Source organism: Helianthus annuus, chromosome 4 (genome assembly GCF_002127325.2).
Source record: "Helianthus annuus cultivar XRQ/B chromosome 4, HanXRQr2.0-SUNRISE, whole genome shotgun sequence".
NCBI lineage: Eukaryota > Viridiplantae > Streptophyta > Magnoliopsida > Asterales > Asteraceae > Helianthus > Helianthus annuus.
This window is the reverse complement of record NC_035436.2, coordinates 170,507,665-170,519,808: the sequence shown is the minus strand read 5'-3', so window position 1 is coordinate 170,519,808 and position 12,144 is coordinate 170,507,665. Positions and strand designations below refer to the sequence as shown.

At 40.6% G+C, this 12,144-nt stretch overlaps 1 protein-coding gene across 1 annotated transcript; it reads right to left on the bottom strand.

The window, feature by feature from the left end:
* Positions 1 to 9,102: 9,102 nt before the first annotated feature.
* LOC110933350 lies at positions 9,103 to 11,505 on the bottom strand. Its single transcript, XM_022176580.1, has 4 exons — positions 11,242 to 11,505; positions 10,713 to 11,078; positions 9,844 to 10,305; positions 9,103 to 9,348 (listed from the first exon to the last, which is right to left on the bottom strand). Exons 1-4 carry the CDS (start codon positions 11,503 to 11,505, stop codon positions 9,103 to 9,105), a joined length of 1,338 nt encoding a protein of 445 aa, XP_022032272.1.
* Positions 11,506 to 12,144: the final 639 nt, after the last annotated feature.

Here is a 12,144-nt window from a genome sequence, read left to right as displayed (position 1 = left end):
GGAAGCAAGGATAACGGGAAGGAATGATTCCTAATGGATATAACACATCCATCTAGAACAGTTGAGGCGGTTTCTATGATTCCATCGGCTAATTCCACCTCATATTTCACGCTTAAGGTTTTAACAGGAAGGTTCAACAATTTACAAAACTTATCATCTACAAACGACTTATCAGCTCCTGAATCAAACAAGACTCTAGCAAAAACATCATTTACAAGAAACGTACCTGTAATGACGTTGTCGTCAAGAACTGCCTCCTTGGCGTCCATTCTGAAGACTCTCGCATTAGTCTTCTTCCCATCATCAGCTTTCCTCGCATTCTTTGGGCAGTTTGGCCGAATGTGCCCTTTCTCGTTGCAACCAAAACAAGTTGCATCCTTCATTTTCTTGCAATCCACAGCTTTATGATCTGTGGACTTGCAGATCCCACAACGTTTCTCGAAAGACTGGGATTTTGCTTCCAAACGACACTTCCCAAAATGGTGTCTTTTGCAGTTCTTGCATTTGGGTTTTTCACCCGACTGATCTCCTTTCTTGAACCCCGACCCTTTCCTATGGTCGTTGTTTCCCTTGTGTCGTTTCTCAGATCTTCGTGAGGTGTCATCCTCACGTTTCCTTTTGTTCTCCTCTGAGCTCTTCATAGCTCTCAATCGGACAACATCTTGAGTGAGGGAGAGGGATAGATCAGCTACGGATCGAAATGTCGTAGGCCTTGAAGCCTTGACGCTTGCCTTTATCTCCGGTGCCAGACCCCCAATAAATCGAGCAATCCTTCGCGGCTCCGGGGTCACTAGATAAGGCACTAACCGAGATAGAGTGTTGAACGTAGTAAGATACGCTTGACAATCGAGGTTCTTCATAACTAGAGACACAAAATCCGATTCAATTCTTTCAACCTCATGCTGCGGGCAGAAGTTCTCCTTGATCAGGGCCACAAACTGTTCCCATGACAAACCGTACAGTGTGGCCTTACCGGCAGCTTGTAGGAGTGACTTCCACCATGCTAACGCATCTCCCTTGAACGACTGGGACACGTACTTCACGACGTCCCTATCAGCACACCCGCTGATATCAACCACAGTATCCATCTCATCGATCCACGTCATGCAATCTACTGCTCCTTTTTCCCCAGTAAAATCTCTGGGTTTGCAAGATACGAAATATTTGTACGTACAGGTCTTGCTGTGCGTATCATGCTTCAGCTTGACTTCTTGCTTAGGAATACTGCTGTGGTTGGAGGAGTGATTATCCTCCTCATTCTTCTTCGGCTCACTCTTTTTAGAAGGTGGCTTACTATGAGCCTCAGAATGAGTCTTGGGCTTTATGTGCGACACTGTTCGGGTCCTACTCCGAGTACCGCTAGATTCTCTGAATTGCCTATCCATAGCTTTGGCAACAGCGTTATCTATCAGTGCTTGCAATTCTTCACCAGTGACGTGAATCCTGGTATTATCTGGGTGTTCTCCAGAATGACTGTTGGTTTCCTCCGATTTGGCCATTGTAGCTTTAAGCTACAATAAAGGACAAGGTCTAATTTAGAACCTAACAGTATTATCGTTCTAGACGATTTATTAACCATGGTATCAAGAACCTTAACAGTTAATTTAATAAATTTCATTCAGGCTCTTATTAGCAATCAAGGAATGAAAATATATATATTGGCATCATAGGCCTAGTCACTACGGACAGCTACTAAATTGTAAATTTAGATTTTTATAGGATTATAAATTGTATAATTAAACAAATAATCCTTTACTAGACAGAGGGTCATAAACCACAACTGCCACTATATGACATAGTCATAACCCGTAGGTATCAAATCATTAATAGACTTGTATACAGATATAATCTGTAGATAATTTATTAAAAAGGGTGGCTTGTGTGATTTTCAGATCACGCTTAGCCAGGAATGTTAACATGTTTTCAGATGTTAACAGGGAGTTGAATCTTTTCAATCAGGTTTTACCATCATGGCCAAGCCTGTTAATAAGGCATTCAAGCTAGGTTATACCTTACTAAGATTCTTATTAATGGCAAATCAAATAAAAATTGATATTTTCCATTATTTAATTATTAAATTCATGCACATAAATAAAAATGAGAAATTCCAATTAGCCATTTCAAATTTCAAATAAAGTAACTAGTACATCTTTGCCCTAAACGGGACTTTAATTCAAATAACATGAATAACATGCCCGCGCAGGGGCTAAACAAATAACAACAACAACTAAGCAAAACAAACCCACGCAGGGGTTAACAGAACAACATACCCACGCAGGGGTAGAATAAAAGAAATATACCCACGCAGGGGTAGAGTACGGGAATAGATGTCCACGCAGGGACATGAGTAATGAGATAACAATCAAAGGATTCAATGATCCTTCTTACTCTTACCCTTGAGTAAGTCAAACACCTTCTTGAACATGCCACTGTTGCGTCGGCGATCAGCTCGCATCTCGTGTTGCAACTCACGTCGCATGCTGTTAATCCCATGCAGGATTTCTTGAACCTGCGGCGGCGACATCATAGGCGCCGGTGGCGGTGGCTGGTACTGCTGCGGCTGCGGTGGCTGTGGCTGCTGGTAACCCGGAGGATAACCAAAAGTAGACTGCCCAGCAGCCCAAGTGTCTCCAAGTGGACCACTAGGTGGAAGCGAGCTGTAGTTTGCAGCTTGCCAATAAGGGTCTCCTGTGTAGTCGTAACCCTGAGGGAAAACCTGCTCGAACGGGTTAAACTGGGCTGCGCTAGCATAAGCCGGAATCGGCTCTCCATAGTTCTGCGGCGGCAGAGGCGGGATCGGTACTGAAGTGACCTCCGATACGGGATGCGGAGACTCCCCCGTCTCGGACTCCTCGTGAAGAGGCGTGTAGCGGCTGCTACCAACGTGTGGAGGGGTGCCTATGCGAATCCCTCCGCGCGTAGGCATACGCGCGTTCCTCCTTGGCCTCTGAGGCGGAGGAGGTAAAACTGGTGGCGGCGGTGGCGACGGAGTGATCACGTCGCGCCAGAGGGCCTCAGATAGGTCCTGCTGCAAGGGCGGCTGCTGAAGCTGCTGCTGCTGAGAGTGGTGCTGCGAGTGCACCGGCGATCCATGGTGTGACTGGAGCATCGGAGAGTTGTGGCGGCTGGGGGTGTAATACCAATCGTGCTGCCGAAATCTCTCCTGAAAGCTGTCCACACCATTGTAGGGTGATCCCCTAAATGGTGACCCATCCGATATCTCGATGGGATGGTTAGGCGTACCTGACGGTGGCAGTGAAGGGTCCGTGTCCTCGTCAACTTCCATCTCGTGATCACCAGGAAAGTGGTCCTCCGGTCCTAGTGGGTTATGACCCACCGGCTCGTCCAAATAAGCATCAGGGTTATACATACCCTGGTAAACTGGTGCTGGGTATTGGTGAGGCGACTGATGAAGAGGTATATAAGATCCATGAGAACCATGGGGCCCATTCTCCGAGTGGGGCCCAAATGATTGGGGTAGTGATGGCGAAGTGCTCATAGACACCGAGTGTCTAGCCGGCTCGGCGAATGATCCCCAAAGATCATTGGCTGCAGTGTTGTGCGTAGCTGACGGGGCTCGCCTGTGTGAAGGTCCTGCCTCATGGTCGTGAGATGTAGCGAATCCTCCTCGACCTCTCATACGTGGCGGCATAATGATCCTGTCAAAATTTAAACAAGTTGCACAACAAAATATATAAGACAAGGCTAATAATAAAAATAAAATAAAATAAACGAAATGTTGAACATTTCCTAAGTTCTTTGTCTAGACTCGAAAATCGAGGAATGTGCAATTGTGTAACTGAGATTAAACACATTAGGATAGTGTTTAATTCACTCAGCGTTGGCTCTGATACCAACCTGTCACACCCCGATTTCCACGTGTCACCGGTGGGCCCGGTGTGGGGTACAGTGACGTAGTTGGCATCGTCATAGACAATCAACACAATATAATAATGCACAGCGGAAGCAGAATAGATACATTTCAACTTTAATTTAAAATGACATAATAACATCATAAGTAGTTGAAACGGATCCACAGGCGGATCAAATAAAATAAGATAAAATTGTTCAACAGTTATTTGTCGTCCGAGCTTGCGAGACTATAGTGGACGCTCTTAGGAAACAGCCAGCCTATTTTCGTATAGTACCTGCACTTAACCTTTTGGGAAAAATACGTCAGTTTACACTGGTAAATACAAATCGACTGACTCATTTTGAAAATGATTGAAAATTGATTTAAATGCACAAGGCATAAATATTTTTATTAACTTGGGATAATTATGCAATATAAACTTGTGAACGATTTACATGCACTCGTATCTTTGGTGGCCCGGGATCTGCTGTCCGGGCTAAAGATTAAATGACACACCACATTAAAGAGTTATACACGCCGAGTGTACGCCTACACCCCGTGCTCTGGTCGTGGCCATCTCGTAAGATAATGCCAAGGATATCCGGGACACGTTCAATAACCCCCCAAAGCCTAAAGTAAGACAAGACTGTTTAAACGAGTCGCACAAGCTATTCAAGACTGTACACCCATAAGGCGCAGGACTTGTGCGCCCGATCAAGCGGTATTTTAAATACCGTACCCCAAGCCCGTATAGGGAAAATAAGTCAAAATGTATTTACCTGAGCAAGTATGTAACACAAACGGTAAGTGTGGTAGCTTTTACTGGGCCTCCTAATCTGGAACAAAGGTTTATAATTAACCTATTAGATTTCTAACGGGTCTTTTATTTAAGCTTAAGCTTTGACCGGTTAGTTTTAAGGATGATACGGTTTACGCACGATTAAGCGAAAGACCGGATAGAATGTGATTTAGACCCGACAAGTTTGAATACTTGTATAATATGGGTATACTAAATACATTCTGGATTTTGAGATAAAAATGATAACGTTTGACCCGTTTCGGTCAATTTACGCAAACTAGTTACGTAAACCGAACCGAACGCATAAAGGGCGCTACGGGTAGCCAAAAGAGTCAAATGCAAGTTTCCTGAGATAATATGCTTTAAATATGATATAACATCAGTAAGTTATGTTCCATATTGCCCGGAATAATTTTAAACTCAATTTATGCCTTAAAAGGGCATTTTGGTCATTTAAAGATTATGAAAGAGTCAAATTAGAAATATGAGGTTCGGGTCTGGTTCATGCAGAAAATATACTTCATTTAACATATTATAACAGTAGGGTTTGACCCATATACCAAACTTAACATTTAAAATCAAACTATGCACCGTAGGGGTATTTTAGTAATTTCACAAGGGCTAAAAATGCCAAAACTGGAAATCTGAGTTTATATACTTATACTTACTGTTATTATGTGAAAATATGCTAATTACATCAGTAGGTATAAGTCCTATATGTTAAAAATGAGTAATACGCTTACTATGCGCTAAAAACGCTTAAAATACGATTTAACGACGTTTCCGGGTTTTCAAAATAAATCTGATATTTTTATATTTTCAGAATGCTCAAAATAATATATTTAACATGTAAAATCAGTAGAAAAAGGTTTCGGGTCAAAAGAATGTGTAAAACTCATTTTATGGCTTAAACGGTCAAAACCGACATAACCCGAAAGAACTAAGCGATCTAAGATACGATCATCCAAAAATTAATTAAAAATCATCTAAAATCCCAAAATATTATAATACATCAGTTGGTAAAAAGTTTTGTATCAAAACGTGGCCAGAAATAGGTTATACACGAAAAGGACCGTTTATGTAACTTTAAGATATAGTTTTACGCTAATGGCCATAACTCAAAATCTGGACCACCAACTGATCCGAAATTTTCGGTGCAAGTTTATATATTAGAAATAAAGATTTCTACTCTTTCACTTTTCCAAAAATCACGTTTTATATCAAAAAGGGCAAAATAGTCAACTTTATGCATACATCGGAAACATGCATTTGAATCGGCTAAGCATAGACTTAATCAACAAAAATTCCAGAAAGTTTTACCAAAATAAAAATGGTCAAAAATACTCTCCAATACAGATCTCAAACATGCATGTACGAATCCGAATCGATAGTCTACGAAATAGTCGTTTTATAAGACTTTCGGTTCCGATTCGTATCTCTACTAAAGATTGTCGAGTTGATCATTGTAAAACACATTCTTATATTCATTATAAAGCTATCTATGATGATCAAACAGATTTCATGTTATTTATATTACCATTTAAGCTATTTTTCTCAAAAATCACTTCTGTTGACTTTTTAGAATCACGTTTGACTCGACAATTAGCATGCATATAGTGGGATTCAGATAATACCCTTTAGAGGGTTTGTTTCCCACATAATTACCAACATATATCTGATTTCAATTTGAGAAATGACTGAGTGAAACTCGTTTAATCAGAAAGTCAAAGTATATGAACAACCAGTTTGACTTTTACTAATATTTGATGTAAGAACGAATTAAGGACTGAAATAGAAGCTTACAAAGGTCCTATAGATGCTTAGTGAACACTAGGATGTTGCCTTGACGTTCAGATTAGCTCCAGAAATTTTAACCACATATTCTAGTGAATATATTTTAGCTTCTCAAAGCTTCAGGTCTGCCAAAAGTTCACTCAGAGGTATAAATTAAACATGTTGACACTTTTGGCCCCTATAGTTTGCAATTCCTCACTTTTGTGCAATTTCCGCGTCGTATGATCCATGAACCACCCGTTTAAGGTTATGAACATTATGTAGGGTTATCATAGAGTCTATTTATCCATTGTTGACACTTTGGACCCTTACGTTCCATAGTTTTCACTGTTTGTCACTTTTAGTCCCTCTAAAGTTTGTTTTCACATACCGGAACCTTATGACACGTGTCAAGACATTATTGGACGAAATTTTTCGAGGTGTTACAATCATAGTCATAACATGAACAACAATCAAAACACTTAAACATACTCATCTAATGGTTTCAACCATCACATAACACCGATTACATGAACTTATCTAGTATATATGCATGCCGGTTTCATGAACATCAACAATAAGTGGTTTAAATCACAGTTAGATACAAGATATCATTAACCCATCATGCAATATATCCGAATTCAAAACACGTTAACCGATTATCATCACCATACACATTAAGAACATCATCATGCTATTTCATCAAGGCAAGTAGCATCATTAGTCACATAAACACCTAGTGAGCATCTAGAAACACTAACCGATTGTGAAAGGCACCGAGATGGTAAAGAAGATGAATAAAATGGAGTGTCCGAGTGTTGGTGATGAGCTTGACCGAGTCCTTGTTGATGCCGATTGAATCCGAGAAGAAGGAGAGGAAATGTGAAGTTTGATCTCTAGGGTTTTAGTGAGAGAATGTGGGAGAGTGTGTGTGAGGGTGAGTGTGTTGTCCAAAGAAATGGCAAGCATGGCTATCTACTAAGGTTATATATCCGTTCCAAGTAGTGCACCCTAAAGGGCTTTCGGTTGGGTTAAAATGAGGTGCGTGGCCCATCCGGCCCACTGTTTCATTGTTCACTCGAGACCGCATGGTCTCGAGTCGTGTCCTTGTGTCTCGGTTCACATAATCATACTCATACATACAAGCATAACGCATAATCACATAATTTCACTTAGGTCATTCATTGAATCAACAAGTTAACTAATCACATAGTGTTCAAGCATGTTACATAGAGATACAACGAAAGGTTCTAAGTTTCGAGTTGTCACATTTGGCGTTTTATATTTTTATATACCATTTTTTATTTTTTCCCACTTTTTCCCCCCTTTTTGTGCATAACATGTGATTTGGAAGTTACATAACAAACAATATAAGATCGGACACAAACATAAACACCAAAAAAAGATACATTTCAGTAAATAACAATACCTTAAACCTCTAATTTGGTGATGATTAACTATATAATATTTTGCTGAATGAGATGGACAACATTGTTAATCCTCACTTAAGAATGTTGTACAACAATGTTGTCCACCCCATTCAGTGAAACTTTATTGAGAACAAAACTGAATCTCCAAAAAACGACGTTTGCAATATGTGGTTTTTGAACATTTTGGCATTTATAAATTGAATGGTATTTAGTAAATACGGCGTTTGCTTTTGTTGTGTTCAATGGAAGGTCTGAGGCGTTGTTTATATAAGATGTTTTTGGCGCGTATTTTAGGCATGAGTTTATTATAATAAATGTTAGTAATGAAGCTTCCATCGTTTCAGTTACTGTTTGTTCAGCTTTATCGGTTAAACACAAAGTTTAGCGTTTTATATTAATGGGGTTTAGATGAAGATGTGTATGGATTTGTAGTTTACGGCGGGAATTTTAATGGCGTTTTACTCATGAGTTTGGCGTTTTGTATAGAGCAGTGTAAAGACCCTTTTACCCTTAATGAAGCGCGTCCACATAATAAAATTGATGTCATTTATGAAAACGCCACCGCACCAATCTAATCCGTAGATTGTTTTAATCCAATGGATGAGGGGCGTTCTCACCGTTTTCAAACTTTTAGGCGTTTTCCTTAAATCATGCCCCTATATATGTGGGTATATGATAACAATAAAAGTTTAAATAGAATAAACATTCCATCCGCGTTTATTTATTGCAAGTTCAATTACAAACATTACAGGTTTTAGGAACCGTTTTTCGACGGATGTTATAGTATCCCCTACTTTTGAAAATTTCATCCCGAAATTAAGGCTGGCAAATCGTGTCTTAACAGGTTTCTGAAGGCGCACACAACATAAGTTTCAAACTTGATTACGATTCATTTAACTACTTTCTACCTCATGTCTATAAAACAGTTTTATGTTTTATGTACAAAGATGAATAAATGATAGATCCTAACATTGTAATTTTAATTATTTTAAAAATTAAAAAAGTCAAAGGGTGTATTTTTCAGTTAAACATGTCTAATCGTGTCTTAACAGGTACCCAATTGCCAGCCCTACCCGAAATTTGGGGGTAGAAGCATTCTTTTGAAAGAGATGAGGGTATTTTTATCGTATCGAATCTTCACGCTCCCATGTAAATTCAGGTCCACGTTTCGACTCCCAACGAACCCTGACTATGGGGATTCGACATCGCCTTAGGTGCTTTTCACCGAAGTCCATGATTTCAACAGGTCATTCTACGAAGTGCATCAACTCATCAATCTGTATATCTTCCAATGGTATATGGAGATTCTCATCAGCAAGGCATTTATTTAGATTAGAGACATGGAAAGTTGGATGGATTCTGCTGAGTTCTTCGGGTAACTCAAGCTTGTAAGCTACAGGACCAATTCTTTCAAGAATTTTGAAAGGGAAAACATAGTGCGATGCTAGCTTGCCTTTTTGTCCAAATCTAATAACTTCTTTCCATGGCGATACCTTCAAAAGAAATCGATCGCCAACACAAAATTCAAGCGTATTTCATTGTTTATTAACATAACTCTTTTGACGACTCTGGGCAGCTAGAAGACTATTGAGAATTTGGAGGATCTTGCCAGTTGTCTCTTGAATAAGTTCAGGTCCTGTGATTTGAGCTCTACCGATCTCGTGCGAACATACTGTTGATCGGCACTTACGACCATATAGAGCTTCAAATGGGGTTATACCGATGCTGGAGTGGTAACTGTTATTGTAAGAGAACTAGATTAGCGGTAGATGAGCATCCCAGCTTCCTTTGAAATCGATGACGCATGATTGCAACATGTCTTCAAGTGTCTGTATAGTGCGCTCAGACTGACCATCAGTCTATGGATGAAACATAGTACTGAGATCTAGTCGAGTGCCTAATGCTGACTGTACTGCTTGCCATGTGCGTGAGGTAAAACATCCATCTCGCTCAGAAATAATGCTCAACGGCACACTGTGTCGACTTACAATTTCATCGATATAAATACGAGCCAACTTCTCATTCTTGTAATCTTCGCGAATCGGAACGAAATGAGCAGATTTGGTAAGGCGATCGATAATAACCCAAATCATGACGTGCCCACTAGAAGTGCTTGGTAACCCAGTAAAAAAATCCATGGTTATATTTTTCGACTTCCAGATAGGGATTTCAGGTTGAACGAGTAAGCCTAAGGGTCTTTGATGTTCTTCTTTAACCTTCAAACATGTGAGACACTTGGAAACCAAAACGGCAATATCCTTTATCATTCCAGGCCACCAATAAGAGTATCGGAGATCCTGATACATCTTATCAACTCCTAGGTGTATTGAATATCCCGTTTTGTGGGCCTCGTTCATGAGAAAGATGCGAAGATTGTCACGGTTAGGTACCCAAATGCGATTTAGATAGTGAAGGATCCCGTTGGATTTGATTCTAGCTTGGTTTCCGCTCTGCATGATAATTTTTCATGTAAATCATTTTCCATTATAGAAGTATGTTGGGCTTCACGAATGCGGTTTTGAATGTCGCTTAAAACTTGAGAACACATGAGATAGATTGAGTTTGCATACTCTTTTTGACTAAGAGCATCTGCTACGACATTGGCTTTGCCTAGGTGGTAACGGATCTCACAATCGTAATCGTTCATTAGTTTGACCCATTGTCCTTGCCTCATGTTTAGCTATTTTTGATTGAAGATGTGCCGGAGACTCTTATGGTCAGTGTAGGTCTCACACTTGGTTCCATATAGGTAGTGTCTCCATATCTTCAGAGCGAACATGACTGCCTTGAGTTCGAGGTCGTGAGTGGTGTAATTTCTTTCGTGGACGTTGAGTTGCCTTGAGGCATAGGCTATCACCTTGCCTCGTTGCATTAAGACACACCCTAAACCTTGCCCTGATGCGTCACAATAAACCACAAAGTCCTCACAACCATCTGGGAGGGTAAGGATAGGTGCATCACAAAGTTTCTGCTTCAAATTTTGGAAATCCTCTTCCTGTTTAGGCCCCCAATCGAACGGTTTACCCTTGTGAGTCAAGGCTGTAAGTGGTAAAGCAATTCGGGATAAGTTGGCAATAAAACGCCGATAGTAGCCTGCTAGACCGAGAAAAGACCTGACTTCAGCGGGGGTGCGTGGAGCCTCCCAATCTTGCATTGCTTGGATTTTTGCTGGGTTGACATGAATTCCCTTGTCGTTGACAACATGACCAAGGAATTGGACTTCCTTTAACCAGAATTCACATTTGGAAAACTCAGCATAAAGTTTCAGTATTCAAGAGTGTCAAAATAAGTCAAAGATGTCGCTCGTGATCCGACTTGGTCTTGGAATAGATAAGGATGTCGTCAATAAAGACAATAACAAAACGATCGAGATAGGGCATGCACACCCTATCCATTAGGTCCATGAAGACGGCTGGAGCATTGGTCAAACCAAAGGGCATGACCAAGAACTCATAGTGGTCATAACGAGTTCGGAATGCGGTCTTTGGGATGTCTTCTTCACGTACTCTAAGTTGATGGAATCCAGATCGAAGATCAATCTTTGAGAAACATGTCACCCCTTGGAGTTGATCCAATAAATCGTCAATACGAGGTAAAGGGTAATGATTCTTAATGGTTAGCTTGTTGAGCTCCCGATAGTCTATGCACATTCGGAACGTTTCATCATTCTATTTAAAAAAAGGACAGGTGCACCCAAGGTGATGAACTAGGGTGAATAAACCCTTTGTCTGTGAGTTCCTACAATTGACTTGCCAATTCTTGCATTTATGATGGGGCCAATCAATATGGTGACTTTGCAACTGGGGTGGCACTGGGTATAAGATCAATTCGAAGCCTGACTTCTCACATGGGAGGAAGTCCTGATACATCGTCTGGGAAGACTTGTGGAAAATCTATAACAATAGGAATATCTTCAAGCTTCTTCTCTTTGCCTCCCTTCTTGACAATATGAGCTAAGAAGGTCATGTAATCCTTGCGGAGGTACTTTCGGGCTTGTAGGCATGACATCAACTTAAGCCCTTTGGATGGAGTTTCACCGAAGATTTGTAGGATTTGGCCACCGATGAGTGGAATTCGAATATACTTTTCATAACATGCTACCTCGGCATGGTGCTGACTGAGCCAGTCCATGCCGATGATGTCAAAACTTCCCAATTTCATAGGGATGAGGTCAATCGAGAAATCGTGCTGATTGAGAGTAAGAGTGCAGCCACGAATAATTGAATCCAAGGTAATGGGTTCTCCATCCGCTACTTCTACGGTGAAAGATTCGGCTAAACCAACACGAG